The sequence below is a fragment of the Microtus pennsylvanicus genome, chromosome 12, assembly GCF_037038515.1.
Source record: "Microtus pennsylvanicus isolate mMicPen1 chromosome 12, mMicPen1.hap1, whole genome shotgun sequence".
Taxonomy (NCBI): Eukaryota; Metazoa; Chordata; class Mammalia; order Rodentia; family Cricetidae; genus Microtus; species Microtus pennsylvanicus.
The window spans coordinates 80,640,531-80,662,838 of record NC_134590.1 but is presented as its reverse complement, the minus strand read 5'-3'; the positions used below and the strand labels follow the sequence as shown (position 1 = coordinate 80,662,838).

Genomic DNA, 22,308 nt, shown 5'->3' with positions numbered 1-22,308 from the left:
GACTGAAGTAGATTGGAACATATGTTTAGAAATATATACTGTTTGGTCTAAGGCAGCAGTTCTCAACCTGTGGAATGCAACTCCTAGGGCCACAAATCAGATATTTACATTACAATTCAGAAGCGTAGCAAAATTATAGTTATGAAATAAGAATGAAATAATTTTATGGTTGAGGGTTACCACAACATGAGGAGCTGTATTAAAGGGTTGCAGCCTTAGGAAGGTTGAGAACTGCAGGTCTAAGGAATAGCAACGAATAAAACAATCTTTTTTCACATGGCCTGTCCTTTTTTCCACAGGTCAGAAATGTCTTTCTTCATGCAGTCTAAAGCAGTAAGCATCAATGGCTGAAAGCTAAAAGCCAAAAGCTTCTTAAGGTTAACGTTTAGGATTCATTAAACATCATTTCTGTTGCATATAATTAGTCAAAAAAAAAGAGATCAATTTTCACATCCAAAAGTCATATTGCAAAGAAACCAGTCAGCTGTGAGCAGGTTCCTTTGTGCTACCTGGATAGAAACCACAGGCAGGAAAGGAGTAGCCCTTCGAGTGCTGGTTTCTGGCAGTTTCATTTCCCTCAGTGTGCAGCAGCAGGCAGGGGAGCAGCATCAAGTGGCAGCAGCAGGCAGGGGAGCGGCAGCAGTAGCCCCCTTTAGGCTACAGTCCTTGAGCATGTACACACACAATCTCTCTTGATAGATCACCGCGCAAATTCCTTTTGTGTGCCTCCTGCATGCCGAGCATTATCATCTACTTTGGGGATACAAGGATATGGTCTACTAATCAAAACAAGAATTTTACCTGCTTCCTAATTTCTGAAACCAGAAACTAGACTATCACATGAGTTCATTGCATTAACAAAAAAAGCCATTCAAATAAAAATAATAACAGGGGTCATTAACATGATTACCTAAACACAACAAAAAGTTTAGATGATAATGCCTATATAAATCTACTACTACAGGAAAAAAACCTACACCATATCTTTATTAAACAATGAATTTAATTAGGCATTTTTTTTGTAGAGTAAGAAAGGATATATTTAAAATGTATAGACTTGTAGCACAAGTAATAAAAACCCAGAGACAGATATTGGGGTTCGACCTGAAGCTCAGAAGAGCACAGCAGTCTCCACTGGCTTTTACCTCTACCTCAAACCAAAACTGGGCAATCCTGCCTCCAGGATCCTCAGAATGAGCCTGAGAGTGAGACTTGTCTCCTCTCATTTTATATTCCTTTCTAGTGCTGGGATTAGAGGTGTGCACCACCACCACTCAGCCTCTCTTGATAACTAGTATGACTGCTGGGATTAAAGGTGTGTGTCACCACTGCCTGACCTGTTCGGCTGACTAGTGTGGTGCTTGTACTAACCTTCAGGCAAGCTTTATTTGTTAAAGCACAAATAATATACCACTATATTTCCCCCTTTTTTGTCTAAAATGAAAAAAACTATAACTAATATAAGAAAAACTATATGCAATAAGTATAATAACTATATACAATATATATAGGCAATAAATATATCAACAGTGTCTAATCCATTTGCATTTGACAAATTCAGAGAAAATATTTCATTATCTCTCCTATCTTAGTGAGTCCAAAGTCTTGTACCTAATTTACTTTCTTCTTCTTCTTCTTCTTCTTTTTTTGTTTGTTTTTCGAGACAGGGTTTCTCTGTAGCTTTTGGTGCCTGTCCCAGAACTAGCTCTTGTAGATCAAGCTGGCCTCGAACTCCCAGAGATCCGCCTGCCTCTGCCTCCCGAGTGTTGGGATTAAAGGCGTGCACCACCACCACCCGGCTCCTAATTTACTTTCTATCATAACTTGCTTTCTGAGTCTGGTAAACAAGGAAAACTATATCTAGTCTTCAGCTCCCTCGGATACCCAAGAAGGAAATAAAATTAACTGGGTAAGCAGGAAGTACAAGCAACTTACAAAAAAAAATGTGAGAAATGACAGAAACAGCTGGCTGCCTGGACAGTCACCCAAAGTTCCTCTTCAATGGTGGGGCATCCATCTTTGGCCTACAGTTTAGAATATCTGACAGACTTTTTTATGAAGCACGATTTTCTGACAATGTTTGGCAGTCACTATCTTTTGTGCCCTGCTTGTCCCATTAGGACAGCATGCTTTCACCAACGGAGGCAACGACATTTTCTTGCCCAGTGGCTTACATTTGCCACAAAGAAAGTAAACTCCATGTGAAGTTTCTTCAAGGCCCTTATCTTCTCTGAAGTAGACTGGTGCTGCCAGGAGCAGACATGTCTCATTGTATAAAAAAAGAACCAGTTTATTAAAACATCTTGGATCTGTGGATCTCTAAAGTGTTTGAAGATGACCTATCTATCTAAAATATATCTTTGTTTGACCTTTAAAACATACCTAATATGACTACAAATTCATTATAATAGGTGACTAACTACTAACCTGCATTTACTTATTATCCTAAACAGTTGGTAATAATAATTTTCAAGGACCAGAAACTCACGTTGCATTGTTAAATGAGTTGTGTAGGTACAATACCTTGAATAAGAATAGAAATGTATGTAGAATATGTTCTAACAAAATTAATCTCAAATTTGCATCAATATACAAAAATCCAACCCAATGTAAAACATCTAAAACTAGTAGTTGCTTTTTAAAAGTAGACTCAATAATCTACCTTTTTAAATCTTATATATATATATATATATCCTCCCTTTTTCAGATTAGTTTCAATAATCTTCCTACCCTTTTACCAGTCATATCTATATCCCACTTTTTTCTCAATGACAACCTTAACTAATTTTCTTTGCTCAGCTTTTTCCCTGACCATTACCAATAACAACTTGTAACCAATCTCCCTAAACAATGGCAAATATTGATAAACCCACTGAACAGCCAAAAACCACCCATCTCACCTCTTGGGAATGTGGGTGTCATGTTCTTAAATTTACTTCCTGCTGTTTGGGGATAATGCTATCTTATCCAGATATGATCCAGAAAAGAAAAAATTGGGTTAATTGTCAAGTCCTAGGAGAAGTAGCTGTACCATTTGTTGTCCAGTCTCTGTATAATGGGAAAGTACAGGGCTTGTCTCAAGCCCTGGCTAGAGTAGTCTGTTAGGCTGGATTATCTCAGCTAGCCACTTTGAAATTGTTCTGAGCAGGTTGTAGCCCAAAGCCGATCTTTAGGTGGTGCTTTTCAGCTTAGCATGATAGCCATAACTTCTAGCAAATGTGTGATTACCAGATCTGTCTTTTCCAAACTCAAAGGAGTTTCCCATTGAAAACCTGAATAAGTATCAATGGTGTGGTGTACATATTTTAGTTTTTCAAATTATACAAAATGGAACACATCCACCTGCCATATTTCATTCCTTTGAGTACCCTTTGGGTTACTTCCTGCAGGAAGTGGTATTTGGTTGTATAAAGAACAAGTAGTGTATTTCCTTATGATTTCCTTGGCTTGTGTCGGGGTCCAGATCCAACATAAAGCATTTCTTACCAGCATAGAGGTGTGGGAATATTAAAAACACAATTCACACTACAGTATCGGAAGAATCTTCAGTGATCATTCAAATCCTGAAATTACTCACATTTATTTTTCTTTTCTTTTTTTGGGGGGGGGGAAGAGGAGAAAAGATTTTTATATAGAACTACCTATTACAATACAGAAAAAGCATAAAATGCTCTAGTTCTGGAACGTCAGTACAAAAGGACACAGGCATAGGATCATCTCACCATCTAAACCTTGGGTGCTCTCAGAGGGTGGGAGAGATGCTAGAAAGAACAAAAGGAGTAGCAGTTTCAAAATCTCAGGCTTATCAACCTAAACTCCACCCGTTTTTAGTTGAAAATGCCGTCTACCTTGATAACCTTGACTCTTAAGCCAAAATTCATTCAGATCTTAAAATACTCTTAGGAAGTCTATAAACACCTGATACGTAGCAGTTGGTGGGAATCACTGTATGCTGGAATTTGAAAGATGAAAATAAACCTACAGACTAAATGGTGAACACATTCAGTCTTTTTTCTTTTCAAAAGCACATCCCTATGAAATATATACTTCACATGTGTGTATGTGTATATATGCATGTACACACACACATATAGATAGGTATATATGTATATAAAATTCTCTGTGGTTAGAAACATATTTAAACTAACTAGCCACAAACCAACTAGACCTGTATTCATCCAACTCTGGTATTCCTTCTTCTTAGTCAGAAGGAGGCAACAGTGAAGTGGGGGCCCTGTTGCTGCACTCAGCACTGCTGGGTGGGTCCTCCCCACAGCACATGCGCTAGCACAGGAGAAAGGCCTGCTTGCACCTTTAGGGTCTGCCAGGGACTCAGTGAGCTGGAGCCCTTTGGAAACAAGACGGCAGAACTAAGGTGAAAAGCAATCTCTCTCCAGCTAAGGGATGTCCCTCACCCCTTTCACAGCACCAAAGTTTCTTTGCAAAAATAGTATCTGAGATACAAAAGGAAAGGCAGATGTGCTTGTGAGTGCATCTCGCCTGGGCTGGTCCAGGATCAAGGGCTGCACATGAACAGGGTGAGGAGCAGCTGTTCCAAGGTCTCTGGCTGTAGATGGCAAAGGGCTGGAACCCCACACTATCATGTCTACTCTCTGAGACAGTCTTCACAAGAGCTTCCGGTGGAGGATCTCCCAGACCATTCACTTCCGGAAATACGGCATGTGTTGCTGTGTGAAGTTGATTGGTCTGTCTTCGGTAATACAGTCAGCATATCTGCAAGCAAACATCCCACAGTCTCTTCCATTCATCTGCTGCGGAATTTCCCAGCTCTTCTTGCTGAAGAGCTGCCAGCCATTGGTGTCAAACTCTTTCCTTTTCTTGTCAACACTTTCTTGCTTTAGGTATTGCAGGAGGATCCTGCAGGCTTCATTGTTTATTCCACCCATAGAATCATAGTAGGTGACGTTCTTCTTTCTAAAGTCTATGACAGCTAGACACCAGTGCACACCCAAGTGAATGGGCACCAGAAGAAGGTCAACAGAAAACACATCCACTTTCTTTGTCCAACGTTTCACCGTCTGATAACCAGCTGTTTTTAGCTTAGTGAAGAAAAAGGTATTAAACGCATGTACACTTGGAAATTTCTTCTCTTTACTGTGCTCCATCAACATATTCATGTAGAAATTGATGATCTCATCATTGAGCTAGTTCAAATGGTTTAGAGTTTGAATATCTTTGCGTGTAATGGTCAAGCGGAACACTTCACTGAGGACTTCATCCTGGTTTACCATTACGAAATACATTCTTTATTTCTTTCTCCATTTCCTCTGTAATTTCAGGAAATTCGTTTTCACTATCAGTTAGCTCATGACTCCCCCCCCTCCCCGTTTCCTGGGCGACTGTGACAGGAATCTCCTTTTCAAGAGGTACACGAAGGTGCAGTTCTATGGAATCAAGTACTGCATGCTCCTGCTCCTGCAATCTCTGGTTTTGAAGCTGCAGTGCCAGTGATTTCTGTTCTTCAATCTGGAGCAATCTTTCCCGGGCTCGAGCATCATAAACACTAGTTCTAGAGAATGGAGAGAGGAGAGTCAGACCAGCGTCTCAACCCAACCACATCTCTGCAGTGCACTGCAGGTATGCAGCTTAAATAGAGCTCACAGTACAGACTCCGCTCAAACCTCACCACATGGACAAGTTAAGACATAGTAAAACAACATGTTTATTTAAACGATTCTACCATGTTTACTCCTCACGTTTATTTTTCAAGCAACTTTTATATCAACGTAAACTGAGAGGGAAGTTAACAAAAACGTCATTAGCATTCTGTTTCCTAGGTAGCAGGGAATGACTTGAGTCACACCTTGCTTACGTCTGTTTTGTCACGTAGAGTGAAAACCCCTCTTCCCCAGGTGACCTTATAATTACAGTGAAGGAGCAGAACTACATTAGTATATCCTGGCATCTGTTGGGATGGCGCCAGGTTATCTCCTCCTGTGTGGAAGGGGTGCAAATTGTGCCTGTAAGTCACTCAGATTCTCCGACTGCCAGGCAATGTGGAACATGGGCCTGCATATTTTCGCCCTTCCATGCTTGTTGACATGTGATGGAAAAGTCTTTTTTAAACCTTTGCTATTGACATGGTTTTTTTAATGAAGTTCTGAGTCCTTCAGCATATCGCCAATCAATAATTGACCAATTTCTGCATTATGTTATGCTAGAGGACCAGGCAGACCCATAAGGGATAGGATGTGTGTTATGTGTACGGGATATTTCCTATTCCTGATTGTATCTTGTACCTGAATAAATAATAAAGTCAATTCTGTATCATCTGGTACAAATTTAGCAATTCAATATATAAAATAACTCTTTTTGCTTATTGTGAATCAGTAACTATATGGAGATGTTCTTTAAAATCCCTTAGTATCATGAGAATAGCATTAATTCTGACTTTTGGACAGAGTCATAAGGGCTTTGATCCACTCTACTTAAAGTTTCTGATTTGTAACCTGCCTTTCCTGATTAATTTGCATCAGTATAGAATGTACAGGCTCCAGTTATTGGTGTGTCCCATACAATGTGAGGAAGAATCCAGTTAGTTCTTTATATAAGTTGAATTTTCTTGCTTCAGGGATAGTTGTTGTTAATCTCTCCCAAACATTTAGTACAAGCTCTTTGCAAGGGTTCACTTTCTGCCCACGATTTTTCAACTTCATCATTATTAAAAAGTACTATAATTTCTACTGGGTCTATTTCTGCTAGCTGACAAAATCTTAATTTTTCTTTTAGAATTAACTCAGAGATCTTTACCAAATGAGTTTTTAATTTTTTACTCAATTTATGTGGTAAAAATATCCATTCTAAGATATAATCTTCCCTCTGCATTGAAATTCCTGTAGTGGAATGTTTGGAGGATAATATGATCAAAATACAATTAAGATTTGGATCCACATGATCCATATGTGCCTCCTGTAATTTCTCTTCAATAGAAGTCGATTCTCTCTCAGCTTCAGCAGGGAATATTTAAGTCCTTGTCACCACCTAAAGTTTTGTTTAAATTGATCAGTTTATCATGATGTCTCTGCACAATTGATGGAAAACATCTCCTAGCAATCTTTGGAAGTCATTAAGAGTCTGCAATCCATCTCTCCTATTGACCTTCTGGGGTCTAATTTTTTAAAACCTATTTCATAACCTAAATAATTAATAAATTCTCTTCATAATTTTTCAGGAGCAATTCATAATCCCCAAAAGGTAATTATTTTTTTACTTCTCCAAACATTCTTTCTAAAGTGTTTACATTTGAATCAGATAGCAAAATGTCGTTCATTTAATGGTAAACTATAGGTTCAGGAAATTGCTTACATATCATTTCCAATGACTGACTTACAAAATATTGGCACAGGGTGGGCCTATTTAACATTCTTGTAGGAGAAACTTCCATTGATATCTCGTAGCATGCTGAGAATTTTTGTAAGTAGGCACTGTGAAGGCAAATTCTTCTCTGACTTTTTCTTGTAATGATATAGTGAAGAAACAATCTTTTAAATCAGTAACTATAAAAGGCCATCCTTTAGGCAATAGAGAAGACAAAGGAATGGCAGGCTGCAGAGAGCTCATTGAGTAAATTACCTTATTAACAACTTTAGATCTGTTACCATTCTCCATTTTCCAGACATTTTAAACATTAAATACAGAATTGCAAGGGCTGGTTGACTCTTCAATATTCTGAACACCTAATTGCTCCTATAGCAGTTGTTATAAAGCCTGCAGTTTCTCTGTTTTTAAAGGCTGTTGTGTAACCCATACAGGTTTGTCTAGCAACCATTTTAAGGGTTGGGCTGTTGGTGCCTTTGAAATATCAGCAGCTGTTGTGTCCTGTTCTTGTAAAACCTAAATGGTCAGAGCTTGTTCTTTATAATATCTTGTAGCATTTTTCCCAGAAACGTATGTTAATTTATGGTTTGTTTCTACATTTGGAGGAATATTAATCTGAGTATCCCATTACTGTGACAAATCATGTCCCCACAAATTTATTGCTATGTTAGCCACATATGGTTTTAATATTGTTCTTTGTCCTTCTGGCCCTATACATTCAACATATCTCGTGTTCTGTTTTACCTGAGGTAAATTTCTGATCCCTAAAATCTGAATATTTACGTCCTGAAGAAGGCAATTTGGATGCCAACTTCCTAATGGAATTATTGTTACATCCACACCTGTGTCTACCAGACCTTTAGTGATGCCATTTATTCGTATTTTTAACTTTGGTCTTTGTTTATTTATAGAAGTTTGCCAGAATACTCGCTTTATGGTTTCTCCTGAATTTTTTCTCTCTTCTATACCTGTTCTATTATCCAGAGAAGTATGGTTTCTGATAACAGGCATTAAGTTCTTTAATTGCTCTGGGAAAGAGTTTCCTCTATGATGGCAGGAAATGACTGAACCAAATTTGGCATAGGGGCCTGCAAGAGGCCTCATGGAGTTTCCTGATGGCAAAGCATTATCTTAAATATTCCTCTTTGATCTACATTAATCAGTCCATTGCCTGCCTTTGACACACCTGCATAATCCAGAAGGGAGGGGCATTCTGAATGGATTATTTTTAGAAAAAACAATGTTTCTAGGAACACCTTGTCTACAGTCCCTTTTAAGGTGATCTTGTTGCCACATTTGACATTTTGATTTCCCCTCAAACCTCTGTAAATCACCTCTCCTAACCATGCATCATCACGGTCATGAGATTCAATATTAATTGTATGTAGGGAGAGACTTCTTGTTCATTTGCCGGCCGCACAGACTCCCAAAATAATCATGCAGAAATCTGTACTAATTGCAATACTGTTTGGCCAATAGCTTAAGCATATTTCTAGCTGGTTCTTACATCTTAAATTAACCAATTTCTATTAATCTTTGTATGGCCACATGGCTGCAGCTTACTGGGTAAAGTTCCATCTGGTGTCCGGCGTCTGTCTCTGGCGGGGCTACATGGCTTCTGGCTCACTCTGCCTACTCTCTCCTTCTCTATCTGCTTGGAACTCCGGCCTTGCCCTATTCTGCTAAACCACTGGCCGAAACAGCTTTATTCATTAACCAATAAAAGCAGAACATAGATGGAAGGACTTCTCACACCAGTTGTGTCTTGAATCCCTTTCTCTAAAGGTGCTGACCATGCCTTTAACAACCTAGTTATCCTTTTGCATGGTTGTCATTTTCAAAAGCCAGAGACTCAATTATTATTTGTCTACCTTCTGAATTTGATATCATTCTGTCTACAGCTGATGTCAATCTTTGTAAGGAATCCATGAAGGCTTCTTTTGGGCCCTGTATAACTTTAGGAAATAATTCAATCTTCTTTTCTATGTCTTCAATTCTGTCCCAAGCATTCAAAGCTGCTGCATTGCACAAAGCCAGAATGCGACCATGATACAGAGATTGCTTTTCTATAGTAGCATAATTTCCTTCTCCAAGAATTTGATCTTGGTAGATTTCCCTACCTCTAGCTTTACTCTGTTGTTCAATGGTCTTAGCCTCTTTTCTGAACCAGTTGCTTCACTATAATTGTGAGTCAGGCTCCAAAACAGCTTTAACCAACTCTATCCAGTCATTAGGGGTAATTGTATAACAAACTGACCACAACTTTAACAGTCTGGCTGCATGTAGCTCTGGTCTGTGCAGGTGGCTGTAAAACCACAGTCAAATAGCTTTTTTTGTGAATTTGTACCTCAAACGTTGGGCACCAAATGTAGCATGAATAATAAAAACCAGAGACTGATAATGCTGGTGTTTAACCTGAAGATCAGAAAAGTGGCAAAGCAGCCGGCCACTGACTCTTACCTCTGCGTCAGATGGAAAATGGGCAGCCCAGCCCCCACAAATTCTCAGATTGAGGCTGAGAGCAAGTTCCTATCTCCTTGATGTGGGAGTGTCATATATCAATCTGTTGATTTCATTGGTTAAGCAATAAAGAAACTACTAGGCCCATTTGATAGGCCCACCCTTGGGTGGAGTAAACAGAACGGAAGGTTGGGAGAAAGAAGCTGAGTCAGAGAGTCACCATGGTTCTCCCACTCCAGACAGATGCAGGTTAAGATCATTCCTGGTAAGCCAGCTCGTGGGCTACATACATTATTAGAAATGGGCTAGTCCAGGTGCGAAAGTTAGCAGAGAAAAGGCTAGATATAATGGGCCAAGCGGTGTTTAAAAGAATACAGTTTCCATGTAATTATTTCGGGTAAAGCTAGCAGTGGGGGCGGCCAGGTGCCGGGGACGCAGCCCGCCGCCCTTGTTTCAACATCTCCTCACGTTTTATATTCCTCTCTAGTGCTGGGATTAAGGGCTTGCATCACCACTGCCTATCTAGTGTGGCTAACTAGTGTGGCTGCTGGGATTAAAGGTGTATGTAACTAATGCCTGGCCTGTATGGCTGAATAGTGTGGTTATTTTGTACTAAATTTCAGGCAAGCTTTATTTATTAAAAACACAAATAATATACCACTATACACACATTTGCTTTTTTTTGGTTTTTTTTTTTTTGGTTTTTTCGAGACAGGGTTGTAGACCAGGTTGGCCTCGAACTCCCAGAGATCGGCCTGCCTCTGCCTCCCGAGTGCTGGGATTAAAGGCGTGCACCACCACCGCCCGGCCACATTTGCAAATGTAAGTTTTGTCTCAGTTCTTTTCCTTTCATTATCCCATTGCTGTACTTATAGCTTTGATCACTCATGCTGGTCTGTGTTAGAAAGGTTTATGCGTCAAACAGGTGAAAGACTGAATCTTTGGTGTTTCTATTATTTGAATAACCTGTTTTAAGTGTGTTACTATGCACATCTGTGCAAAGCTAGAGCTTCAACAGCTTGCTGACTTCTTCTTATTTTTCTATAGATCACTGGCTAAGCATAGGTAATTGAGAATGGCCTGACCCTCAGTACTGCTCTTGCTGCTAATTCATTCTCATTAATCTCTCCCTCCACCTAGCTGCCCAGCAGTGGTGGGAAGGGTAAGATGAGGATCCTCTCATTATCTTTTTCAAATATTTTATGAATGATTTAGCCCTTGGGGAAGACGGGTTAGGAACACCTGCACTAGTTGCTGTCACTGAAACTTATCGAAGGTTTCTGCACGGTTGAGGAGACATCTGTACAAGTGGAATGGATAGTGAAAATATCCGAGAGTTCCGCAGGCCTTTTCCTCAACCGGAACAGCGTTATGTTCAGGAGCTGGTTTCTGAATCAGATGTCCAGGTGACAGAAGAGCTCTTTGACTGAGCTCTGCACTCCAGTGCCAGCTTGGGACAGCCCTCGATGGTACCGTTCTGGTGGCTCAGAACTCCTAACTTTCAGAATAGCAAGAATATTAGGAATATTAGCAGCTGATATGCCCTTTCAATAGTATCCAACATAGGTTTGGTCTGACTAATACAAAACACACGCACAGTTTACAAACTAAAAAAGTTCTCTATAAAACAGCTCAATTAGATTAAAAATCAATTTGCCTTATCATGATTCCACTGTTGCTTTTATATTTATTTTTTGAGGTGGTGGAAACTGAATTCAGGGCTTCATGCATGCAAGGGAAGCCACTGCTCGCTAAGCTACATCACATCCTTCAACAACACATTTGTTAACAACGACAAAAGGCGGTTAGACTTCGAATGTATTCTCAGTCTTTATACACACTTAAACGGCTTCAAAAGAAATTACTTTTACAAACTATTCATGGCCTATTTTCTAAAGTTTCTCATGAATGGTACCTACACCTGTTTCAAACAGGCACATTATCACATGTGGCCGCTTAATACAACATACATCAACTCTCTCACCAGTCTAGAATGGGTTTCTCTAGGTGTGATTCAGAAATGCTGCCTACTTCCGGAGGCTGTAAGACAGAGGGTCACAGTGAATTATTTCAAGGTTCCAGAAAGCTGCTGAGGCAAGGCCATGTGTAACGGGATCAGAACCTCTGCCCTGCTTCCAGGTGGACTGTGCATGAAGCTACGAAGTTTCATTAGAGACTTCAGAATATTAGAAAGCCAGAAGTCTGAGGACATCTGCAGGCACTGAATAGGGCCGGCCCAATAGAGAGGCCACATGTGTGGCAGGCAGCAGAGCTGCAGGAATGGTTAACTGAGCCTTTGGATCACAGTCAAGTCTGTCAAAAGCTGAAGATGCTCAGAGTAGAGCTACCCTGCTGGATATTTACCGAGTTCATTCTTTCTTCTTCCCCCAATAACTACTTCTTGCCAGTGCCCTAATTTCTCCTTTTCGGAATGGGAATGATTACTTTGCATCACTGTATGTTGGAAATATGTATGTAGCTCTTTTTTAAAAATAGCTCAGAGTTTGCCTTGAGTCTCAGAAGACTAATTTAGACTTTTTAGAAAGGTTGGCACTGCACACGACTACTTTCAAATGGATCTTTGATGTCAGACTGAATGCATTTTGCAGTACGACATGGCCACAACCATATTAGAATATTATGATTTAGATATGAAATGTCCCCACTGGCTCATGTTGGAACACTTGGTCCCCGACTGTTGGTTGCTGGGATAATCTTTTTGGAAGATGTGTCTCTGTCCTTCCTCACTTGCCTAAGGTACCTTGTTTTAATAAAGGGTTGAGCAGCCAGCCAATAACTAGTCAGGAAGGAGATAGGCGGGACTTCTAGGAAGAGAGGGGAACTCAGGGAAAGAATCTGAGAGGTGGGAGATTCACCAGCCAGACTGGAGGAAGTCGGAAGGACTTATGGTATTGAGGAGAGATGATGAACCATGTGGCAGAACGTAGATTAATATAAACAGGTTAATTTAAGTCTTAAGATCAAGTTGAGAACAAGACTAAGCTAAGGCCAAGCTTTCTTTCTTCTTCTTTTTTTTTTTTTTGGTTTTTCGAGACAGGGTTTCTCTGTGGCTTTGGAGCCTGTCCTGGAACTAGCTCTGTAGACCAGGTTGGTCTCGAACTCACAGAGATCCGCCTGCCTCTGCCTCCCGAGTGCTGGGATTAAAGGCGTGCGCCACCATCGCCCAGAAGGCCAAGCTTTCATAATTAATCAAAAGTCTCTGTGTCATTATTTGGGAGCTGGTAATCCAAAGAGAGACTGGCTACAGTTGGTGCTGCTGTGGGAGGATGTGGAAACATCGGTGAGTGGAACCTAGTCAGAGGAATTGAGCCAATGGGTAGTGGGCTGACGTTTATAGACTGGCCTTGCTCCTGTCCCATCCTTGCTTCCTAATCTGCTAAAGATGCAAACGAGCAGCTTTACTTATCCACCATGATGCACTCCTTTCTGTGATGGACTGCACCTTCAGATTATTAGGCAAAAGAAACTTTTTTCCCTTAAGCTTCTTTTTGTCAGGTATTTGGTCACAATAATGAGAAAAGCAATGAATAGGAGAGGCTATCCTCTTTCTTGGGCTTGTGGACCTGTATGACAGTGCATTCTTCTTTGGTCTTCCGTATTCCTCTGACTATATTTTATGAGGAACTTGTGACTATTTAAGGTCCATCTAGACTATGCAACGTACCTTCTCTATCTGACAATCTTAAATCGCATTTGCAAAATTTCCACTACCACAAATGGTAATATCCAAAAAGTCTAGAGATTTAAAAAAAAACAACTGGGATCACAATGACTATCAAGAATCTGAAGGGATTGTCATTTGAAAATCTTGAGTGTAAACTAAATGTAGTTTCTGAAACATAAAATATGATTCGGCGCCTGGAAAAATGGATCCTTATGTAAAGGCACCTGATGCCAACACCTATATCCTTGAAACCCACATAGCAGAAGGAGAGAATAAACTTCTTTGTCTTCTGACCTCCAAACACACACACACACACACACACACACACACACACACACACACACACACACACAGAGTAAAAAATAAATAAGTGTTTAAAAATATGGTTCAGAAAGATTAAATTTAGGTAGACAAGTTCAAATTTATCACTTAAATATTTTAAAAGACTTATCTGTTATTATATGGATTAAATATTTAACATTTCCTCTATTCCTTTTCATTCATTGTTATTTTAATAATTTTATATATTTAAAAGGCAAACAATTCTTTACCTAGCTTAAAATACATGTTCAAATTTCCTCTGGGCTATCGCAGAGTAAAATATAAGCACCATTTTGTCTTTGTGTTATAATGAGGTAAAGGTTGGGGAGTATAACTCTAAATTTAGAGAATTTATCTTTTAACAATGGAAAAAAGATGAGTTGGGGTATGAGCTAAGTTCTTTTCTATGTTAGAAACTCTAAACATAATGTCTAAAATCAAGAATTGAGAAGCACAATTTATGAAAGTAATAACATAATATAGCATTTAGAAGTAAAGGGAATATGAGCACAAGGGAAAAATGGTCTCTTCAGTGGTTCGAGGCTGGAGTAGAGAAAGACAGGCATCAGGGTACAGCTCTTTTGTGGGCATTCAGGGTACTACTATGTTTGGATTTGTTTTTTAAAAGATGTTTATACTTATATTGAAATAAAATTCAATGTAAAACAGCAGCAGAACTTAATATTTTTTCCTGTGGTCTTTCTCTAGATTTAACAACTCACTTCCTTTTCATTCTAGGGAGTGAAAAGTTACTTTTTATTTCCTGATAATATAACTCATTTAATGACATAATTGCCCAATTATTTAAGCCTCATCCAAAGATGATCTTTTAAATATCTAGTTAGTGAGATGGGTATAAAATTCTTAAACTCTCCCAGCCAGGAAACAAATGTTCTTTATTTTATACTTCCCCTGGTGTACTCATGGTGCACTTAGTGAGTTAGACAAGAGGTGGAAATGTTTGGAAAATCATCAGGTCACACAAGTTGTTTGATAGGGTGCACAACAGTGAATCTTTAATGCGGTTGAAAGAAAGAAAACCAGAACTAACCTGCACGCTTGTCTATTTCACAGCATTTCTTCTGTGGATTTCAAAGTCAGTACAAATAATATATTCACATCAGTTTGATAAACCAGAGTACTGTTTTTTTTTAAGAGTAAGAGATGTGCTATTTTTTAGTGAGCTTTAAAAAATATTTCTAAACTGAGCCAGGTAGTGGTGGCACACACCTTTAATCCCAGCACTCTGGAGGCACAAGCAGGCAGATTTCTGTAAATTCAGGGCCAGCCTGATCTACAAGAGCTAGTTCCAGGACAGGCTTCAAAGCTACAGAGAAACCGTGTCTCGAAAACAAACAAATAAACAAAATCTAAACTATGCTCACATAACAAATTCTGTTTAATTAAAAACCCTGAAAATGCATATGGTATTTCTTTATGTTTATCCCTGGCCTGTGCACTAAAGGGAACGAGTCCTCTGCCTCTAAAATCAGAAGGGACTAGAGATACACATGACAGAGATACAATTTCATGGGCATCACAATTTTTAGCAACATGTCCCTCTGGGGAACATGGAGAATGGGAGAAGTATCAGATGTTGTCACGGCAAGAGCCTGCCCCTCTTCAACTCTCCAAGGAGAGCTAGAAGAAAACTGTTGATAAATGTCAACAAGCAACACAGCTGAGGTTAAATTCTTATGAGCCTAATAACTGAAAACCAATGGTAAGACTGACGTATCAACTCTTTAGATAACTATCCGTAACGAGAGAACTTTTAAACACCTCAGTTAGTTGAAATAAATGTTGGTTATGCTATAAAAGCTACGTATTAAATACAATTTAAAAAGCAACTGTGAAAAAATGAAAGCCTATGTCACAATTTAAATTCTCAACCTGTTTCAGCAAACTTCCCGATTCATTAAAAACAGTGTTTGGCAACCAGAAAGAATGAGGTCTTTCTCTTCCTCAAGTATTTGGAAACTGCATTCATTGTTTAGACCACTCATTCGTTAGTAGTTCACCTCATAAATATAATTTGGTATATTCTTCCAGTTAACCCTGTTTAATTATATTTTGATTCAAAATATATTTTATTGTTAAATCTAGTTAGTAACTAGCAACTGCTAACAGTAATCCCTTTTATTCTCTTCTGTGGGTGGCCTAAGATTGAGATGGCTAGAAGCGAGCCAATACCGAGTGCGGGCAGTAGTCCAGGGGTTAATTGTTGCCTAGACTCTTGGCTCACCTCTCCAGGAATGACACAGAAGTTTTCTTTATAACATGTTTCTTCAAACTGTTCTATATCTTTCACTTCTTTCTTTCCTTTCTTTCTGTACAGAGTATAAAGAAGGAATGACAAAAATAAATAAAAAATGGCCATACACACTGCCTGTCTCACACTTAGTTAATACTTCAGCCATTTGTAAATTACCCTGTGGACTGAGGATACAGCTCCATGGTGGAGCACTTGCCTGGCATGGGCCAGGGAATGTATTTATTAATAATCATTACAAAAACAAACAAACAAACAAAAAAACACCCCCCCCCCCGAAAAAAAACCCAAACCATCACGTAAATCATCCCTTACCAGATAGCCTCACGGTGAGTAGTTAATACAACTTATTAAGTCACCATGACGTCATATTTGCTGCTCTTATTCTTATACTTTGTCCCACATTCATATTCTAGGTGAAAACCACTGCAACTTAAGACTCATTACTTCTAAGTATTAACTAGTGGTTCTTGACAGCAGAGGCCAGGAAACAATACTACGGATTAAAGTAAGTAACAGCACCAAATTAATCGTTCAATATACGGGTACAGAATTCTTGCCACGTAGCGGACACTGACAGAAACTAAATCCAAAAAGCTCCCGAAAACTCTACTTAAAAATAAGGGCACAGGCATTATCACCATTTGCTGCTATTATTTCTGAGACGGTGTCTGTCTGGGAGCTATGGCTTACGCTAGAGGCAGGGCTCTTTTGTAGAATGTGTGAGGCCCTGGGTTTGCTCACAAGATATGAGATCAGCTAAACAAAACATGAGCTTTGCTTGTTTTTCTATGGGGAAGTAGGGAGATGGACTGAAACACTTAGAGGCAGAATTTATAAGATCTCTGGATGAGAGTATAGCTCACCAAAGAAAAACTGGCTTATGGGCTACTATTTTGCTGTCTCACTTGTCCCCTTTGTCTGTTTCTACGCATTACTTCCCAGCCTCCCATCTTCATCTTTTAAATCCACCCTCCTTCCAAGTTTCTTAAAGGCTTACTTTGTAAAACTACCGTGGAACAGGTTTCTGACAATGTAGATATCAGGATTATGCACCCTTACAAAATAGTACAGTAATCTACTATGGAAAGAAGGGGTCAGGGTCTAGAGCGATGACTTAGTACTTAAGTGCACTCATTCCTGCAGAGTGCCTGATTGGATTTCTAGCACCCACACAGTGACTCATAACCCTGTATAATTCCAGTTCCAGGGAATCCCAGGCCCTCTTCTGACCTCCACAGGCACCAAACAGATACATGGTGCAGGCAGAAAAAATCAGATCAAACAGAGGTCGTGGTGTGGTGTGCCTGAATGTAAAGAGGGACAGAGCAATTGTGTGATCCAGAAGAGCCTTGGGTTTGCTTGGTTTCCTCATTCCATGATGTGTCAAATGTCATTTTGAGAGAGTGGGAGACTCTACAAAGTCTCTGAAGATCTCTGCAATTTAAATTCAAGCCCCTTTCTAAAGAAATCCTATTTGAAAGGCACTATATGAAAATGTGTTTGAAATGTGGTTTCTCGAGCAAGACTTGACTTGGCGAGGAACCAACCCCTGACCAGCTATAAATGTAACCACTCAGGATGGGTAGCGTAACCACTCAGGATGGGTAGCGGTTTACTTTCTGGGGACCTTTAAGAAGTAGTAAATACAGAGCCTCTTTGTCTACAATTTCAATATTTAGTCACTCATAAGATGCCATTCTTAGGAATTACCAAATGTTTTTGCTGGATTTAAAGCCCATTTTTTTCTCTTTAATCTTCTGTTGAAGTAAAAAGTAACTGGCCATTTTTTAAAAAATAATAAATCTGGTAAAAATGAAAGATTCTTTGTTGCATTTATTTATTTATTTTTGCAAGCTAACTTACACTAGGAGCCCCAGGTCCTCGTTGCTATTTTAGTGCTAATGCGACTGAAAAAAAAAAACAGCTCATTTAGTGCTGGAACAATTTCCCTACTGTTCAGAGAGGATGAAAAGTTTAAGCAAAATCTCCACTCTCCAAAGACATTTGGTTTATTAAACCAAAGACATTGGTTACTTAGATACTTTTTAAAATGTGGAGAAAATTCTTTTCTCGACTGAGATATTTGGGGGAGGGGGGACTAAGGTGTTTGGAGTCTACATAAGCAACATGGTCACTATCCTTTTCTGTTAATAACATTTCCACGTGAGCCTGACGACCTGGTTAATGAAAACCCTTTCGTTTGGAGAATGGCTTTGAAATTCTCATTTACTTTGGCTGAACAACGTTGCGCAATGTATCAAAGTTTTCTGGAAGCACTTGGTTTTAGACACTTGAAAGGGAACTGGCAATCGTTGGTCAGGCTGGGTGAAGTGTGATGGGCGAGTGTGAGATACACCCACTGACAGGCAGTCTTTCACCTATGAGGGGCTGGCAAGACTAGCCCCAGGTGTGACTGGACACACCTAGGGGAGCCCCCGGCCTTGCTGCGGCTTTTAACATCTTTCTTTCGAGGACTTCAAGATCTATCTATCACCAGAACATCTCTCAAGGATAAAAAGTCATTTTCACTTCGGCTAGAAAACTAAACGCCCCATCACGGCACAAATGTGCCCAGGAATAGGATCCCGGGCAAGGCGAATATGGTTCTTTATGGTGAGGGGAGCCTTCATTTGGCACTTCCTTCGACACCCCAAGCCTCACTTCCTGCTGGTAGGCCACACACATCCCGAGGCTTGCTTCCGGACGCCCTAGCTCTCCTCAAACACTAGCTGGTGGGCAGGGCCGTGAGATCCCACTGAGAAGGACCCGGGGTTCCTTAGGAAGACGTCGATGGAGGGCTAGATGATGGGGAGCTAGGTGAGAACCCAGCGGCCATGGTTCCCTCCACGGGCAAATGTTGGCGACGTGCAAACACAACCACACGCTGCGCTTCTCTCACACGCTCGTGGCAACGACAGAAAGCTGCCATGGCCGAGGACCCCTGCCTGGCCGCGCGCCGCCTCCCGTGCAGCTCCCACGCGCGGGATTCCCGCGTTCGCCTCTGCGCCCGCCTCCCTCGTGCCCCAGACGCCCCGCCTCCTGCCACCTCCGCGCGTCTCATTGGCCAGGCCCCGAGCAAACCTCGGCTCCAGACTGGCGGCTGCGCCTATCGCTCTGGGGGGGGGAGGGGACAGAGACATTTCCGCATTGGGGGGGCAGGAGGGTGGCTGCTCCGACTGGAGGGGGAGGGGAGGTGTGTGGAGAAAGTGGGGGCTCCTGAGTAGCGAGGCGGCGGGCGGGCGGGTGGGCACGGGCTCCGGTGTTCGCGTGCGACGGGAGTGGAGACGGGGCCGCGGCGGCCACACTCGTGCATCCAGCGAGACTCGATCCTGGGCCCTCAGCTTCCCAGCCGCGGGAGGGAGAGGAAGGTGGGTGTCGCCTAGAGGGGCGGGCCGGGCTCGGGGCGACCTCCGTGTGGGGTCCTGCTCGGAAAGGCGTGGCCGGAGGCCGAGCGTGGGGCGTGGAAGAGTGAGGGGCGGGAGGGCCGAGGGCGTGCCGGGAAGGTCCGGGCCTCCCGGGGGGTCCCGCAGGCCGGTGGGGGGTGGCGGGGGCGGGGGCGGGGGAGGGGGAGGGCGAGCTGGGCCTCGGTGTCACCCCGAGCCGGGCCCCGGAGGCCGCGGGGCAGCTGCCTGCCGGAGTGCGGAATTTGCAGCGCCCCGAGAGCCGGGCTATTTATGGCCTGCCGAAAAGGTTGCGCTGCCCCTTCGCCGGCCTCCCCGCCTCCCGAGCGGCGCCGGGCGCCCGAGGCTCGCGGCTGGACGGCGGCTGGCGAGGGGCCGCGGGGTGCGGCCGGCCGGGGGCCTGCGGCAGTCCTGCCCTAGAGGGCGTGGAGACCAGCGGGGCGGTGAGAAAGCCGCTCTAGGTCCGCCTCTTCATTGATGAAATTTAAGTTCGGGTGGTTTTACCTTTTCCGGAGTCTCCAGTCCGGTCCCCGTTGGTGTCGGGATCGCGGAGTAGCCTAGAGTTCCCAAGCTGACTCGGTCCCACCAAGTTTCTGTCTTCTGGGATTTTTTTTTTAAAGACCGATTTTTGGTCATTTTATATGAATACTTCCTTAAGTAGCTAAACATCAGAGGAGAAAGAACACATCGGTTGTTGCTGGGAAGGAAGAGCGACCTTCCTTATAAAAAGCAACTCTGAGAAATTGAAAAATTATAAACCAGGTTCTTTTTAATAAACCCCGAAAATGTCGAGATTTGTGCAAGGTAAGACATTTTGCTTCTTATCTCTTGGCTGCTTCGTCCGAATTTGGGTATTGGTTGTCTCTAGATTGGTGGGGTAGCTTGGGACTGGAAATGTTCACTTGGGATGCTGTTTGCCAAACCTTTTTGGTTAAATTGGTATGTGAGCTGTTTTACGCCACTTACTGGCTTGGTGTTTCACATACGTGTATTTATGTCCCTGTGCCCTGCAGGGGTTAGTTCTGCCTTCCTAAAATCAGGTTTACTAGAATTTGGACTTCGCGGATAGAGACCTTAATAATTAAGACAGATTTTGACTGCTAATTAATTTTTGTTCCCTTCTTGTGGTCGATGATAAGTTATCTTTGTGGGAAAAGGGAACCCAGAGGGCTGGGGCAGGCAGAGGGATGTTCCAAGTCTACTGAAGAAACTGTAGCGTTCTCCACGTCTACTCTTGTGTGTACGTGGATTGAGTCGCAGATCCATCTATTGCGAAATCAGGAGTGGTTCGTAGATACTGGAGGTCATTTCAGTCAGAGAGATGACTTTGCTGCAATGCTGTTTGCTTTCTTCTTTTTTTTTGAAATATGGAAAGATTTTAATTCCTTTGAATTTTAAAATTACATTTAAATTCTGTATGTGTGTAAAGAGGGTTTAGCAAATACCCATCAACTACGCTGTAGTGTTGCCTGTATAAGTGTGTGTGGTATACACGTTGCAATTGGTGCTGCCTTAAACTTCTGTCACTAACTCTATAGAATTTGCCTTTTGATATGTAAGTAACTTTTCTTTCCAGACTCCAGTGTGCTAAAGCTTCAGCCATCTTGCTTAGCCCAGCTAGTAAAGTTCTCGACCACTTAAGGTGATTCTCGGTAACGGTAGATGTACCTTTTTTTTAAAAAAAAATTATTTATTTATTTATTTTTGTTATGCTAGTGATGCCCATCATTTGACCCGGGAAATGAAATGAAAATAATGAAATGAAAATGCCCTACCGAGTTATCCCTCACTTTATTAACTCTTCCTACATTTTGGCTAATAGGTTAAAAGAATCTGACTGCCTGCATTATTACAGAAACAGATGGGACCCTTATGTCTGGCTGCCTCCAGCACTAAGCTCAGAAACATCATTATGTTTTGTAGTTCACATTATGCTTTTTATGTGGCTAGAGATGCTTCATATGTTCTGATTTAATAAATTAATAAATGTCTTGATCAAGATTAGGAAGGCATGATAACCTAGAAATTTTCTGGTCTTGTAAGTACCATAAAGCCAGTATTTTGTAAGAAATTTGCTAGAGAAAAGCAAACAAATCGCTTCTGTTAGGAATTAAAAAATACCAACCTCAAGATATTCCACGCAGTTAGTGATTTTAGTATAGCTTACAGAGTTAGTGCCCTTGTATTTACGGTTTTTGCTGTTGAGGGGATCTTCAGATTTCTAGATTGTACACCTAATGTCTGTGGACATCTGTCACTTTACACTTTTATCCACTTTTTAAAAGCCTGTTATTTTGAAATACACATTTTTCTAAAAGTTGCCCGGTTAAATGAAGAAATTAACATAGTTGCATTGACTTGACCATGAACTCAACTCTGATTCCTAGTCCCATGATGCAGCCAAGCTACCACGTCTGGTTTATTTGCTAACCACCTTTGCCTGGAATAGTAGCTTTCCTTTCAAACAGGCAGTTTTGCACAAAAGACGACACTCCAAGTGTTTTTAACTCAACCATGCTGTTTACCATTGCGTAATTTGATGTGAACCCTCTGTGTTTGCCTTGGCTGCTGTTAGAAATGATAGAACTTGCTGGGTAATTCAGAGTTGTCTGCACACATCAGTTTTCAGGTGCAGAAGTTGGAAATTATGTTTTTCATTCTTTAAAAAAGCAATTCAATTCTTTGACCCCTCCTCCCAGAAGTTACTGATGTTTCCTTCCACTCCCTGGCACTCTGCTTATGCTGTGTCATAAGGAAAGTGGTAGCTATCTTCGTAGATTGTCTCTCTTAAGCTTCTGACCAGCAGAAGAGGTGCTTTTCTCATGACT

General features: G+C 41.3%; 1 protein-coding gene and 1 pseudogene across 2 annotated transcripts in view; one reads left to right on the top strand and one right to left on the bottom strand.

Annotated features, from left to right (window-relative positions):
• Window positions 1-3,612: 3,612 nt before the first annotated feature.
• On the bottom strand, window positions 3,613-7,622 carry LOC142832403 (sentrin-specific protease 1 pseudogene; annotated as a pseudogene).
• Window positions 7,623-19,212: 11,590 nt separating this feature from the next.
• The window catches only part of Ugp2 (UDP-glucose pyrophosphorylase 2), a 59,404-nt gene continuing 56,308 nt past the window's right edge, over window positions 19,213-22,308 (top strand). The window contains exon 1 of one of the 2 annotated variants that reach the window (XM_075944446.1): window positions 19,213-19,447. Coding sequence is in view for 1 of the 2 variants with exons in the window: in XM_075944445.1 (XP_075800560.1) it covers window positions 20,266-20,284 (19 nt within the window). In the remaining variant the exon portion in view is untranslated. Of the gene's footprint in view, window positions 19,448-19,758; window positions 20,285-22,308 lie in introns of those variants that run through there. The other variant, XM_075944445.1, reaches the window with a different exon arrangement.